This window comes from Centropristis striata, chromosome 20 (genome assembly GCF_030273125.1).
Source record: "Centropristis striata isolate RG_2023a ecotype Rhode Island chromosome 20, C.striata_1.0, whole genome shotgun sequence".
NCBI classification, from domain to species: domain Eukaryota; kingdom Metazoa; phylum Chordata; class Actinopteri; order Perciformes; family Serranidae; genus Centropristis; species Centropristis striata.
Window position 1 is genome coordinate 5,539,032 of NC_081536.1, and position 15,780 is coordinate 5,554,811.

Genomic DNA, 15,780 nt, shown 5'->3' on the forward strand with positions numbered 1-15,780 from the left:
AACTATTGCCACAGGTAGCCACATTTTCATTTTAAATGAAATAAATCTTTATGCTCTTTAATTAAAAACAAAACAAAATCCTCCACTTCCTCACCCTCACAGAGCTCCTCATGCTGCCCTCATCACTGTTATAGGCCTCCACTTCCAACACATGGGAGCTGCTGGTTTCTCTGTCCAGTGCCCTGAGGCCTCTTGTCACCAGACCGCTCTGTCTGTGTATGCTGAACAGATTGTTGCTGTTCCCTGCATACATTCATTCACAGACGTGAGCGTGAACACACACACAGAAAGAGAGAAAGAGAGGGAGAGAGGGAGAGAAAGGAAAAATGAGAAAGAGCAAGCGACTTCAACAAAAATGCACATTACAGCAAAACATTTAATCTGGTCTCTTGGTTTAGATAATTTCACTGGAGACATCTGCCAATGGGTGAGTTGCTTCCAATGCAAATGAACTTGTTTAAAGAACCTGTCATTACTGTTGTTTTTCCAATGTGGCAAGATCTGCCTTATTCACTCTGGCTGCCTCTAGCCAAGAGAAACAGCATCTGAATCAAGAGGAATTATCATACCTGCCCAATTTGCCACGACAATTTCAACCATTAAAAGTTTGAAAACCTTTTTCTTGGTCTTGATTGCACCAATTTCTAAATTAATTACAGTTGCTGTTTTTTTTAAATCATTTTTTTCGATAAACTATCGGTCAATACTGAAGCCAGTTTTAAAAAAAACCTCTTCATACAGTCTGCATTACAAACATGCATCTTCCCGAAACAGGTGATCTCACCTACAAAACTCATTTAATCAAAACACTTAATACATGTCTCAAAATAAGATTGTTCCACCATAACGCCTGTGAAAATTGGCACTAAAAAGCACTGTCACTTATAACACACTGACCTAAACAGAGAGCATTACATACATTATTTCACTTTGACTGTCCTAACGTGTACGGTATGTGAGAAGAACGATCAGAAATGCAGCAAGAAAAGAATTAATGAATTCTGGAAAATGTGGTCACTGAGTTTTGACAGTGTGACTTCAGTTTTTTCAACATTAGCAATAAATGAAATCGTGGGCTTAGGAGACTGTTCTTTATTTGTTATAAGTACAGCAGCACTCACCAGTGAGGATCCTGTACAGAACTCGGCCATTCTCTCCCTGATCTGCATCTGTAGCTTGAACCTGTACAGACAAACACAAGCAGAACAGGCTGTACTTAATGAAATAAAATAACCTCCCCGGGGCACCAAACACAACCAAAACTACAGTACGTAAACAAATACCAACACCTAAACCAAAGTAGTTGGGATGCTGTGTAAAACGTAAATAAAATAAATGTATTACATTCAGAAGTCAGAGTTCAAAATGTACAAATGTTCAAAAAAGTACAAAATGAAAGTTTATCAATTTAAACATTAACCTTTTAAAACCCATCTGTCTGCGTAGGTTTGGGGGTAGTGGAAGAGAAGGCTTCGACAAAAAAAATTGAACCAAAGCTTATTACAGAATAAATGTAAGGCCAAAATGCATGTATGATGCTTCATTTTAAAGGACAGATGTTCTAGTTTCGGCAGCTGTGCTTGTTTAGGATGTGGCTAAAACACAACGGAAACTACATCAGTTAAAATAAAAATAAACATTTTTTTGGCCAAACCACCTGCCACACCCTGACCCGCTGGTGGGAAGGTGGGTTTTAGGTTTTAGGAGGTTAAATATATTCTCTTTGCACAGCTTTCAATTTAATATATGACACAAAGGAAAACAAATGACCAGTGATTTATTTACATTTTAGACAAGATCAGAACTTTTTGAATTGAGGTTGTACCAGGTTCAGCAATTGCATGATTCTCCATTTTCACAACTGATACCATTACAATTTTAGAAGTTCTTTTGCAGATCGCACAAATATGCATATCTTCATGAGCTGGATTTGTTAACCCATAACATCAAATGATACAGTACATTTCATAAAAATGTTTTTGATTCAGTGCTTTCTACAAACACATTCTTCTCATTCACCACACACCCACTGATGCCCAGTGTCTTGTTGCCACAACAACCCCAACATGGCTTGGCAGTGAGTCTGCAATGGCAGAACTTCTCTCTCTCTCTCTTTCTCTCTCTCACTAACACAGGCAGAGAGCCAGAAGCAGCCAAAAACCCAAACCCGGTGCAGACAGCACGGCTCCACAGCGTACACAGATAAATAGTGGAGCATGCTGGGCTGCTGGTGAATGGGCCATGTCATAAGACTGACTTCTGAATCCAGAGAGGCACAGAGCCGCTGGCACTGGATGAAGCTGACTTCATGTCAGACCGAGCTCCTCTGTGGATGTGTCAAACCCTGAGGAGGTGCCTACAAAGTGCATATTCAATTGCATACGGAGACACACAAGCAAGACACTCAAGCACATGTACGTGCGCTCAGGTACCCACAAATACAGATACACACACTCACACAGTCTCTCTCTCTCTCTCTCTCTCTCTCTCTCTCTCCCTGTGTGTCCTCCTTTGCTCTCTCTCGCTCTCCCTGTGAAGAGGGGCCCAACTTCAGTCTCATTAGCTTTATAAAGAGATGTGGAGAGAAGAGGAGAAAGGGGAGGAGAAGGGAGGGGGAGACAGGAGAAAAAAGAGGCTGGGGGGTCAGATTGGTGAGTGATGAATAGGGTATTACACAGCGGACTGCACCACTTAGGCCATAAAAGGGGGTGTATAAAGTGTAAGACTACATTGCAGATGCAGATGTTGTAAGTGTAAGCATGTGGAGTGTAAGCACAGAGAGATTATTCACTAAGCCTCTGCGTGGCTCAGAAAACACACTATTGTCTTTAGTTCCCTGGGATTAAAACAACAGTGAGATATTTCAATAGAAATGCTGTTACCCACTTTTTTTTTACCCCCTTTCCCTCCTTGTTGCCCTCTTCCTCCCCAGCGTTTTCCCCTCAGTCTCTGGGAAAGCAGCAGTTTAAGGGGGGAAAACAAGTGTGTGGAGCCAAGAAACAGGTCTGACCTCAGTTACTGGAACTAAGCAAGGTGCGGTTTTAAAAGAGACTCTAAAGTGTGGGTGTGAGTATACATTTTTGATGGGTTTAATTCCATATAACTTAAGGTTTGGCCTGAAAAAGATACATCAATTGCTTAGCATTTTAGAGGTAGACATGCTTAAATATTGTCAAATATTAGGCTCCTAGGAGTGCTAACAATCTTAATTAATCTCTTACGATTCATATCTTATGTCTGAATTGGAGTGTTTTGGAATAAAACTCCTAAAATCACCATGACATGTGAGCTGCTTGACATGTGCTTGAGTAACTACACTTTGTCTAGGGGTGAATGTGGAGACTGTTGGATGCAGTTGGTTTAGTTTCATTAGGATTTATCTGAAAGTAGCGCTGGGCAATATGTTGATATTATATCAATATCGTTATTAGAGATTAGATATCATCTTGGATTTGAATATTTTTATTAAGTAATATGGCATATGTGTTGTGTATATATACACATATTGTGTATTACAATAAAGTGATGGAACTTTGTGAACATACATGACTGTTCTAGCTGTTCTTTAATTTGCCTTCGCCTATTATTTTGTGAAAGCATGACAGTATGCTACTAAGCAATTAACTTTACAAACTTTTAAGATTAAAATAGGTTAGACAAAGTGTTCTGGTAAAGAAGTTAAGAAATGAAACGTTTGAAAACTAGCTGAGCAGTCAGATCTGAAGAAGCAACAATATATGAGGTGATAGAGAAGCAGAGTATCTCACAGCTAAGCTGCCAAGCTTAAGAGCAGTGTGCCTAATCACGAATATGTGCAGCGCGCTTTACAGTGTGTGTGGGTGAGAAAGAAAGTTTGTGTTTGAATAGCTATGTGTGTGTGTGTGTGTGTGTGTGTGTGTGCATGTGTGTGTATGTGTGTGTGGCATATGTGCTTGGAGGCGCTGACTAATGAACTGACTCTCTAACGAGCCATCCTGCTCCAGTGGCCTTTTCACAGCTTTCCTGGCATTTGGTCTTAAAAATAATTTCACGTCCCAATGTGTTTCCCTTAAACCGATAAGCCATGCTTTGTCTCCGCTGAATTAAGGACGATGACATTTACAAATGTTACTATGCTGAAGATGGGGGCGCGCAGAATGAGGAGGGGGGGATAATTGGAGACCGGGGTAGAAGAGGTGGGTGCCATGCATTTTACAAGGGGCATTTTAATAAACCCAATTTGTTTTACATTGAAGAAAGCCTGTCAAGCATTGACTGTTTTCTGGTGCTTGATTTAATAGCTACATAATTGCAGCAAATGCCAAACACTCGCCGCATCTGCATGTGCATGCAGCCGTTGCAGTGTATATTTTTTGCATGTGTGTATGTGTTTATCATAAGCCTTTGAGCGCATGATACTAATAAAGTGAAAATAAACCCACTCAGCTTGGTTAGGCTTGGCCAGTGAGGCAAAGAGCTGCTGTGGCACTTCTTCAGAGGCTGACCACACACACATACACACAAGCAGATAAATAGAGCAACACGCACCTACACTCCCAGTCTAATGTTGTTTTCTCCATCCAGGACCGAGACAACATGAACACCACTGAAGCAGCCTCCAACGTCACCTTTACATCTGACACAGAAAATGCCACGCTGTCCAGTCTGACAACCACCATCCCACAGCCTCCGTCCTACTCCTCAGACTTCCATGACCCAGAATTCACCATCATGGTTGTGCTGGGCTTATCACTGCTGCTGGCAGGGTTAGCCGCCTTCCTGGCAGTGTGCCGGCCCTCTGATCAGGACGGGGACTCTGAGACGAGCTGCAGCCCAGGGGAGAGCTTGACCCGTGGAAGAAGCCGGTCCAGTGAGCCCCAGCTCAAGGTGTGGAAGAGGCTGGGCTCATACCGCCGTTCATACAACATCTCCTTCAGGCGGCCGCCCCCTCGCAGATCGCGCGAGCGGGAGAGCTCACACGCGTCCAGGTCTCCGATCCGACAGACGCCCCAACCAGAAGCCAGTGTGGAGCCTCACCTCACTATGCCTTGTCTATTTGACTACGTCACTGAAATCTGACCGGAGGAGCGGCTGAGGGCTGACTGACAGCTTTACAAAACAAGTGATAAACTGTATGGTTGGTGCTATGAACAGTCCATGAAAATAATGTTTACTTTGAATGCTCGGTGGATGAGGTTTGCAACAAAACAAGTGCTTAAAAATTAGGCAATCAAACAGTCACTGTAACAGGGTTTTACACATTTTTGTGATTCATCATTTCACCCTCTGTAGCAGGTAACATCATTAGGCATGGCTGCTCTTTTTCAGCACAGCTCTGCACCATGGGTGGATTATGAGACAATGAGCCCCTGGGCACAGACACATGGAGAAGGTCTCACCACCTCTCCTACATAGGAACAAGATACAGACTGTATAGCTGTATAGCCTCTGTTGTTCTTGTTTTGTGTCTCTTTGAAGTCGCTTTTGCATCTCTGTGAGTTTATGTCTCTTTGTTGTTGTGTTTACCAGTTGCATAGTGAATATGTGTAGCTGTTTTGTGTCACTTTGTAATTTTTTGGTCTTTTTGCAGTAATGTTTTGTGTGGTTGTGCCCCTTTTTGTAGCCAATTTGCATCTTTGTAGTCTCTTTATGGTTGTTTTGCCCCTCTTCATAGTCATTGTGAGTCTCTGTGGTTAATTTTTGTCTCCTTGCAGCTGTTATGCATCTCATCGAAATTGTTTCATGTTTCTTTGTGGTCATTTTGAGTCTCTCCCTGGTTGGTATGTATCTTTTTGAGTGATATTTTGTAGGTGAAGGCCAGGGGGGGAACCTGAGGCTTTAGCCCCCTGAGTCTGTGCCCGGTTGGCCTGTTCAGGAATCCATCAATGTTCTGTACTATATATAGATATAAAATCTATCTCAGTGAGAATTTGATGCATCATCAAATCTCACATTCTGCACAGGAATGAATTCCTTCTGATGTGATTACTTTCAAAGTTCTCCAAGGACTTTAAAAGCGACTAAACACATATAATGAACAGTAATTGAACACATACAAACTTACAGCAAGGCACTAGATCAAACAATGACAATGAAGGCCAAACTTAAAAATATTCCCCATAATATTCCCTGTGAATTGTTATGATGCAGAAACCCCATCCATCTGGAAATTCATGTGAATTAAGACAAATTTCATTTTATACTATAATTTCATGCAGGTCTCAAAACATGATACGTTACCACTAATATCAAGACAAATCCAGCTTGAGCCAAAAAGAGACCACTCTGACTGATTCTGTGTATTTTTTATGATTGTTAAGAAATAAAGTGCAGTTGAAGTTTTAGTGCTGAAAGTGCAGTTTGTTACTTGATGTGTTTGTGTTTTCTACCTGGAGGATGCTGGTTCCTCGGGGCACGCTCTCCAGTATGCTGGTCTCATAGCTGTTTTGTAGGAAGATGGGCCTGTTGTCGTTAACATCCTGCACCTCAACAAATACAGTGGCTGTGCCTGTCCTCCGGCTGCCCGCTGGACCGTTGTCTATGAGCAGAAGCAGACACATTCATAAACACATCAGCTGCAATCGTTCAGGTTTATGGTAATTTTAGGGTGATGCTGGGACACTTGGCTTTCATTTCATGGCATCACATCTCACCATAAATAAATTATTGCAACACATATAGAAGATGGAACTGGTTCTGTATTAATATGTTAATTTAAACAATCCATTAATCTTCTAAAAAATAAAGCATGAACCAAAAATAGCTTGTTCTAAAGAAGTAAGACTGGAGCGCTGTTGGCTCATCAAAACTTGGGTCATTTTCAGCTGCTTGTGAATTGGAACAATATGTTTAATTCTGTCCTCTTGCACAGTTTTACATTATCTCTGCCTCCTCTCCACAGTCTTGTGTCTCTGCCCCCCTCAGCAGATAAGCCACCCCGACTCAATGGTTTCCAAAACAGGAAAACCTCACAGTTTTTGTTCTCGCTTTTCAAACAGGAACAAAGGCAGTTGAGCAATAGTCTGAAATCACTGCAGATGTGCATGCATCACTTTTTTCTGTCATACAAAAGTACAAAGGGACAGCTTTGAAGATCACAACAAAACAAGACCTATTATAACAAACACAAACACAGAATGTGTAAAAATGATGTTCTAAAAGACGATAAAGCTTTTTGAGCATTATAAAAATGACACACCTATAGCTTCTACGACCAGAGTATATGCTGCCTGAGTCTCTCTGTCCAGGCCGACCACGGTCCGAACAACTCCGTCTCTGAAGCCCACGCTAAATTTACCATCCTGATTTCCACCTAAACATAAAAAACACAAACATTCTCAAATCAATTTACAGCATATTATTAAAACACACCCATTGACATAAATACCGTACAGCTATAACACTAAAAGAAGCATGCAAGAGGAGCTCACCTCATACACAAAGTCACACAGAGACAGATGGATGGACAAATGTACTGTACGTGCACATAGTCCCCATAACTGTACAACACTGTAGTCCACAGACACACAAAAACAACTCCCACTGTGACCTCTGACCTGTGAGGAAGTAGCTAAGTTCAGCGTTGAGGCCAGCGTCGTTGTCAGAGCAGCTGAGGCGCGCTACAATGTGGTCTCTAGGGACACTCTCCTTCAGGGACACATTGTACACGCGGGGGTTGAAGGTGGGCGTCTCATCATTTACATCCAGAACTGACCCACGCATACAAACAAACAGACAGAAAGACATGAGGACACACAGATAGATGTACATGAGGACAAATAAGGCAGCAGGCTGGTGCAGTGAGTGTTAAATCAGAGGATTCAGAATCTAATTAAACTTTTGAGTTTCTTTTGTAGCGGGCGGCTGGACTAATGCTGGTCCTGACTTCCCTGTAAAGTTAGGAGATGTGAAACAGATCTCTACAAAGCAGGTAAAAATATTCTTCTGACTCATTTGATAAATGTCAGAAAACCTTAATCAGTTTTTCCATTCCATTCCATTCCTTTTTTTTTTTTATCATGTTCACAGCGATTAGAATAATTTTGTCTGATTGATTTCTCTCGTTCCACCAGCAGGTGGTAGCATCATTCTCAGCAGATCCCTGAGAAGTCAGTGGTTAACTATCTGCCATAATGAAGTAACTCTTCACGTCATGCAGAATCCAATCACACCGTGGCTTGGCTCGTTCACATGTGGGGTAATTTTCAGAGAGAGCAAATGGGAAATCAAACCCTGTTATCATCATTATCAGACACATTTGCAGACTCTTACCTGTGACGGTGAGGGTAGAAGTGGACGTGCGAGGGAACTTCCCTGCATCGTATGCAATAATTCTCAAATGGTACTGTCCAATCTGCTCACGATCCAGGACTGCCATGGAGGTGAGGATGCCAGTGGAGGTGTTCAGGTAGAAGTCGAGGCGAGGCATTCCCATCTGTAACGCCATTGTTATCAATCCGTTCTTATCCTCGTCCGGGTCCTCAACCTGGACCTGCAGCAGAGACAGAGAGGGGGGGATGAAAGGGTAAATCATAGTAGATGGTAAAAAGAGACATGAGATAATTTTTGTTTTTTTAAATGCCATCATACATGAATATAGTGTTATATTTTACCTTAAACACAGAGGATCCAATGGGCAGTCCCTCTGGCACTTCAGCCACAAAGGGCAGGTTGAGGAAGGTTGGGTCGTTGTCATTGAGATCCAGCAGGTTAACGAACACTGTGGTGCTTGATGATGCTCGCAGTGAAGGTGAACCACCTAAAGAGGGCGCCAGAGAACATATAAAGGCACACATACACACACACACACACACACCCCACACCTCACGGTCAAAGGGGTTTATTAGCCACAGTAAAAAGTTTCATGGTCAACATAAAACTTGAGGAATGAGGCTTGAAGAAAGAGGCTAATCGGTCAGAATTGAAAGCTCTCTGCTGAGGATGATATAGAGCTGTTTAAACTCACTTACAGATGGTTTAGGTGTTTCATGAGACAGGCAAATTTACACAGTGAAAAGCAAATACAAGTGCAAACTGACATCCCACCACACACATAAATACACACTACTCACGGTCTACGGCTGAGATGATAATGGTCCTCATGAGGACCGCGTCCCTGGGGTTGGAGCTTTCTCTGTCCAGAGTCACCCCACTGGTGCGGATCTTCCCTGTGCTGCTGCTAATGGTGTAGAAGGGGTTTTCTGGACTGATGCTGTACATCACTGTCCCATTTTCACCATTGTCAGGGTCCACTGCCAACACCTTGACAAGGTAAAGTGAGGATGAACTGAATAATGTTTTGCTAAAATGTTTTAACAACCTCCAAACAAAGAGGTATGTTCCCCATACTTGGTATATAGAAATCATTGAGTTATACTTGGTGGCTTCACCCTTTTGTGTTTAAGTTTCCTTTGGTTGAAGTGTTCTCAGGGTTTGCCAAAGCACAATTGCAAAGACATTTTTTAAATTGGTCATCTGTTTGGCTGACAAGTTAGCTTTTCAAAGCATTTTATATCCATTGTTTGTGCAAAAGGACTACTGTTTTAGCAACATACTCCATTATATTTTAATAGAAAACTGTAATCCTATGTACTCAAAGACTAATTTTAGTATGATAAGAAAAGGCTGTAGATGCAAAAGCATAATTATGTACAGTATTTGGTATGTATAAACCCATAACACGTTGAATATCAAAGAAACATACATGCAGTGTAAAAGAAATGTGTAGACAACACTGAATAAACACCATGTTAGTTGTTTCCCCTCATTTTCCAAAATCCTGACATTGACTATTGAAAAAATTGTGAATCTTCATGTGATGTAACATTTTAAAATTGTCCAATTTGTATGGTCAGATACTTTCCCTGTCCATACTAGATTCCATAGACCAATCAGAACAAGTGCTGTAGCATTTTTCCTTATCATACTACAAGTTTTTGGGTGTAAATGGGTTATGACAGTGTTTTCCAGACAGTAACTTGAAGATATTGGGACAGAAAGGGTTTCAGAAAAAAGAAAAGTGGGGTGGAACAGGGAGCTGAATCAGGATAGGACACAACAACACTAATGGTAATGGTAATAGTAATAAGAGCATCCTCATCCTACCCCCCAGAGCATTTTCACACACAGCCCCTTCCAACTGCTTCAACATCAGTCAGCTAAAAGAAAAATGGTAACGTCTCTTTTCTGACACAAAGTGGCGATGGGTGATAAATGCGTGAAGCCGGGAGCCCGGCTAAAACACTGGCGGATTTTTAAAGAGCTGATCAATTATTCAGCACACTGACTAAAAACGCTAGAAACTGGTTAATTGGTCATTAGAGGAACAAAGGTTTTTAGGTATTTAATTATTAAGGGGACATGGTAGGCAGGCATCTCAGAGGCCCATTGATTAGCAACGGCACAGACAAAGGTAGGTGATAGAAGATGTGGGGAAGTGTCTCGCTCGGGCCAGCTCAACTAATCAATTCTGGCCCGAGCAGAGCACATTAAAAGATGGAGAGCAAATATATTAGCCTTGTCTATTGAACTGTAGCCCTGCTCTGACTGCAGAGTGGCAGAAAAGAGAATATTGTTTTGAAATGAGATATTAGAGGAGGCTCACTGTATGTGTATAGGTGCTGAACGTAAAAGGCTGCAGCAGTGATAGCGGGGCACTCTCAGATTTAAGTGGGATGATCCCTGCGCCGGGCACAGCAACCCAAATTCATCGGCTCGCTGGACACCTCCAAGAGAACTCAGCAGGTGGCCTCTTGTCACCATGGAAACACTGGTTGGGCCGGGGCTACATTGGGGCCAATTATAGGACTGTAAGCCTGGGTGGTCCGATTTATTGAAAAATGGTCAGAGGGGCAACAGTGTCTGTCCACTGAGCACTACGAGTCACATACAGTATGCACCGCATCACTGGATGCTCCATGAATGAACTCAACTGAGGAATAGCTACTAGAGAGCAGCAATAAGTGGGAAATGTAGCAACGTTTTAGCAGCCCAACACTTGTATCTTTTCATTTCACTTTCCTCACCATTTCTCCATTCCACTCTCTTGCACTGCGAGATGGGTTCTCGCTTCCTTTTCTGCCTAGCAGCTGAATAATTTGCTATGCGTATGACTGCAGGCTACATTTTAATTAGCAATCGGACTCCCTTAATTACACTCACTGACGCCTCTTTAATTAATGGACAATCAGGGCTTAATTAACAACAACACATTGCCAAAGACACCAGCAGGACGATGAGAGAGTTTGGGGTAATATTAGAGTGTTTACTTTGTGATGACCTATGCAGTAATGACAATTTGTCCATCAATAGCAAAGGACTCTGCATGCAGATGGATCCTTCAGCATGTATCAGTTTTAATGTACAGTATGCCTTCCAATGCCACTTTGATCACTCTGCGCTGAGTCTGAGGTTTTATTAAAACACACCTTTTGCATAATTCAGGTTTGCAAAGTCAAGGTGATCAAATTAAACCAGACTAAAATAATGAAGCAGAACAGAAAAATAACACCACTCACTGATACTGTTGCCTGCTCTACATCACAAAAGTGTTATTCAAAAAGTAGAGGCCAAGATTTCAATGAACTAATTACCAATCTTTCAGCCACCATCCAGCCTACTCTGAATAAAAATGATACTAAGTATTCTAACTAACTGTCTAAGTGTGTGTGTTTGTGATGTTAACCAAGGTCTGCCGAGTTGCCATGGCTTCGTGGACTTACAGAGATAACATCAGTGTTTATTGGACTCATCTCCACTACGTTGGTATGGTACGGCTCGTCTCTCCACACAGGGGCATTGTCATTGATGTCCAGGATGGTGATGTTCACCTAAACAAAGAAATAAACATGTAAATAAGCCATTTATGATGTCATCTACATGGAGGCCTTTGATCATGGTTTAAAGCCAAACAGTCATAATATCTTTATCCTAAGTGATTGTTAGTTAAAATGTGGAGAGGAAATTTAATTAGGGGGGTCAGAAAGATGATGGCTGCGTAGTGGATACCGTGGCGATGCCAGTTTTCTGCTGGGGGCCCACCCCTCCATCCACAGCTCTGATTATCAAGATATATTCTGACTTCAGCTCTCGGTCCAGCAGGGCTGTGGTGGTGATCTCTCCTGAAACACACATGGAGAAAGATAAAAAAAATATTCCTTTAAAAATGCAACAACCGGGACGCTCGAGTGAAGGCCAGACATGTCATTACAAAGCGGCTCTCGTGTCAGGATGAATTTAGTTCAAAGTCAGAAAGACACAAAATAAATAAAACACACAGCCCTGCCACAATGTGCATACAAGCAAAGTGAAGAGCTTAAGAAGGGAACAGAAACATGGACTGCAGACACTGATCTAAATAAGCACAACAGTCACTTCCAGGCCAGATATACTGAATGCAAAATTATCATGAAAAATTCAATTTTAAAATGGAAAAAAACGGTATCATATCTCAGAAAACTGTCTCGATTACAAGTATACTTTTCAGAAAATACACACACTGTTACATGCTTGCGCACACACACACCTGAGCGCGAGTTGAGACGGAACTGAGAGGAGCCCTCCAGGGAGTAGATGAGTGAGGCCTGGCCAAACTCCCGCGAGGCGTCCAAATCAGTAGCATTCACAAGCAGCACGGTGGCCCCTGTGGAGGAGAGGGAGGGTTGAAAAGAGAGGGACAGACAGAAAGTTACAACTCATGGAGTTAGAGAAAGAAGGGAAAAAAGTGAACCGAGAGACAGAGTCATGGGGAAAATATGTGAAGTCTAGTAAAGAGAGACAGACAGAGAGCGACAAGCTGCAGAGACAGACTGAAATGGCATTCAGAGAACTAATTTCTTCACCGCCCCCATCCACAGCTCAACTGATGGCATGGCAGTGAGTGGGTTTATGGATTAGTGGATTATCAGCTTGTTTGGCACAGCCTATACTTGGCACAGGCTGGATCAATACCCAGGCAGACAGGGGGGATGAGAGGCTAGCCAGAGCCGCAGGGCTAGCCCAGAGCTCAGCCTTGCAGCCTGAGCCTTGGGCCCCTCAGCTCAGGGCCAAGCACTTTAGCCATAGTTCCCTAAAGCTCAGCCCCGGCCCAAGCCGCTCAGCTGTGTGCTCCTTTAAACTGGGTCCGAGACACAGAAAGTGGCCAGCGAGCACATAGAGAGAAAGGGGCGGTCAAACATCTCATTTCCCTCTAGCGACTGGAGGCTAATCTATTGTCTGGGATAAAAGAGTCCTTTTGAATGCATGCATGAGAATGTATAGAGCAGCTCATGACTTTGCCTTGAATAGTCAATATATTGCAATTGGACGCTGCATTTAAAAACATTATGCAAAATCATAACAAATAAGATAGTCGAGGAGGAGGCCAGAGGAAGCATATAAAATAAAACATACCCCCAAGAAAGCAGAGCTATTTGTTGAATATGCCAACAGCAAGGCAATTCAAGTAAGAGGTGGCAGTATGTGCTACACATGGTGTTTGAGCTGTTTGGAGTGTTTAAGTGCTGTGTTGGTTGCGCACCAGAAAATGCATTCCAGCAACTAAACTGTAACCCCAAATGTATAAAATGACTCACCAGCAATAATGTTCTCTGGGATTTTGACGATGTAGGATGGCTTGCTGAACTCCGGTGGGTTGTCATTTTCATCCTGGAGGAGGTATAAACATCAACAGCAGCTCAAATGAATGTGCTAAACAATGACAAAATGCAAATGTGCTTAAAAAAGCTGTCATCACACATTAGCACTGAGATTAACATGTTTGGGGAATTAAGAATTGAGGGGCACAAATTGTTCGTAATATGTGTCATAGTAGTAGTATACTTAGATGGCCATTCAGCTGTTTAAAGGGAATCCTAAAATCAGATATGCATATATTTTGTCTCCTACAGGAGGGATGTACCGCCAAAAAAGTATGATAAAGGAGTCACTTGACTTTACAACCGGACATTCACCTACTTCTACAACCCTGTTTCCAAATAAGTTGAAATGTTATCTGAAATATACATAAAACAGAATGTGATCATTTATAATAAAATCGTATATGTTATGCTTAAACTGCTAAACATTTTTTTTTGTAAATATAAACTCAAATTTTCTTTGAATTAGATGCATTCTGTTTTTATTTATGCCTCACAGTGTCACAACTTTTGCGGAATCAGGGTTGTATAAAGAATATGAAATGAAAATTCATAAATCATTTATTCATCAGAGAACAAATATGTTTTTTCAAATGGATGGTGAACTGGATAAAACTTGGCTTAAAATTGTTTTGTTTTTGGAGTGTGTTGGCTTCCGTTTCTGTCTTCTAATCAGGTATTATTTTACAGCTGATATATTAAGTAAATACAAAAAGCTAAACCACCTTTTCCTAACCAGGCAGTGCATTATAGTTAACTGCAGCCACTGCTTAAGAACTGCAGCGTGAAAAAAAACAAGACCTGGACAAGAAGTGGAATAAGGTAAAAGCTGAAGTAGATATTAAAAAAGAAGAAATACTTGCAGTAACAGGCAGGGAAAATTGTTCCAAACGTTATTATTAACATCATTACCTAAAAGAAAGGGTAATCAAGACCTGTAATTTGACAGGAATGAATGACTACAACACAGATCAGCAGCCACTGTCACACAGTATTTGCCAGAGCATTTATATTTCTCTCAACCTCCCACTCATTGAATTAGACTCTATTTCACACCAACACATCCAGTTGTGTGGCTATTCGCAGAGAGGCTCCCCACTGTGTGAGCTGCTGAGAAATGTTAACACTTTAACAACAGTCACTGGCACCATTATCTATCTGGGCTCTGTGTTACACTGGTGTAAAGCATTGTGTGTGTGCGATGCTGCCTGCTACTGATAAACCCCTGTGGTGTGAGTCACGACACTGTGGAGGACAGAGAGAGAGAGAGAGAGAGAGAGAGAGAGAGAGAGAGAGAGAGAGAGAGAGAGAGAGAGAGAGAAGGAATACAGAATCGCTCACATCTCTCCCTGTTGGTTTTTGCATTCCAGCACAGATTCCTTCATTCTTTTACACAATATTTCTCCCTCATGGAGGATGTGTATAGATATGCGTACTGTCCTTGCATAGGATATTCAAGAATATTCCAGCTGGATTCATCTATTCTACTCTTGTCATTTCTTCTTTTATGACTAAAAGTTACTTGTATAATGGATGTCTATCAGGGGAAATGGGCTTAAGAGCCAGTAGAGAGACTGTTTATGAGTTCTGGTTGCTCATTAGATTTCCACTGCTGTATTTATAGTATCTTAGCAAAGATCAACATTCAGGTTTAGTATTTAAAAGACAGAGAAATACAGAAAAACATTTTGGCATATTCTTTAATACAGAATAGTCCGCAGTACGCCATGTACACTTCATTTATATAACAAATGGTTAAGACGATTTCCATCAGGACTTTCTTGAAAATGCAGTGGGAGAACAGAAAAAATACTGTTCATTATAGATTCTAATATTTTCTCATCTTCTACTGTGGGCAAGACTTATTCTAATGACTTAAAATTAGAGTCCTCATTAAAGCTGGAGTAGGCAGTTTTTTGGCTTCATGTGGCAAAAATCATTATAACCTTTCAGTATATTTTAATTCAAGTGTATTGAGATAAAAAGAGACTGCTACACCTACACTTGGCTTGGTTCCTCAGCTTTAGAAAAACTGGCCTGTGATGTGAAGCTTTGGCTAATCACAGATCACGACCAGGAAGTCGTTTTAATGTGCCACTGACGCAAAAGACGGTGTTGGTCCGTTAAATACATATCAAAAATATCAATACATCAAAACATGAAGACG

At 41.6% G+C, this 15,780-nt stretch overlaps 2 protein-coding genes across 3 annotated transcripts in view; one reads left to right on the plus strand and one right to left on the minus strand.

Annotated features, from left to right (window-relative positions):
• Positions 1–15,780, minus strand: part of cdh23 (cadherin-related 23) — a 196,156-nt gene that overhangs the window by 40,336 nt on the left and 140,040 nt on the right. Inside the window, exons 19-30 of the mRNA XM_059359157.1 lie at positions 13,551–13,623; positions 12,503–12,619; positions 11,986–12,098; positions 11,700–11,807; positions 9,051–9,240; positions 8,592–8,737; positions 8,251–8,470; positions 7,536–7,688; positions 7,178–7,291; positions 6,369–6,517; positions 1,122–1,182; positions 95–243 (exon numbers count right to left, since the gene is read on the minus strand). Coding sequence (XP_059215140.1) covers positions 95–243; positions 1,122–1,182; positions 6,369–6,517; positions 7,178–7,291; positions 7,536–7,688; positions 8,251–8,470; positions 8,592–8,737; positions 9,051–9,240; positions 11,700–11,807; positions 11,986–12,098; positions 12,503–12,619; positions 13,551–13,623 — 1,593 coding nt within the window. The remainder of the gene's footprint in view (positions 1–94; positions 244–1,121; positions 1,183–6,368; positions 6,518–7,177; positions 7,292–7,535; positions 7,689–8,250; positions 8,471–8,591; positions 8,738–9,050; positions 9,241–11,699; positions 11,808–11,985; positions 12,099–12,502; positions 12,620–13,550; positions 13,624–15,780) is intronic.
• LOC131993314 (uncharacterized protein C10orf105-like) lies at positions 2,976–6,323 on the plus strand. Of its 2 annotated transcripts, none has more exons than XM_059359159.1 (2): positions 2,976–3,066; positions 4,564–6,323. In XM_059359159.1, exon 2 carries the CDS (start codon positions 4,576–4,578, stop codon positions 5,056–5,058), a length of 483 nt encoding a protein of 160 aa, XP_059215142.1. In that variant the 5' UTR covers positions 2,976–3,066; positions 4,564–4,575; the 3' UTR covers positions 5,059–6,323. The 2 variants fall into 2 exon arrangements, with proteins under 2 accessions (XP_059215142.1, XP_059215143.1); XM_059359160.1 differs by having other exon boundaries at positions 2,976–3,033.

Coding starts and splice junctions, on each gene's coding strand:
- LOC131993314 (XM_059359159.1), top strand. CDS start 4,576: ATGAACACCACTGAAGCAGCCTCCAACGTCACCTTTACATCTGACACA.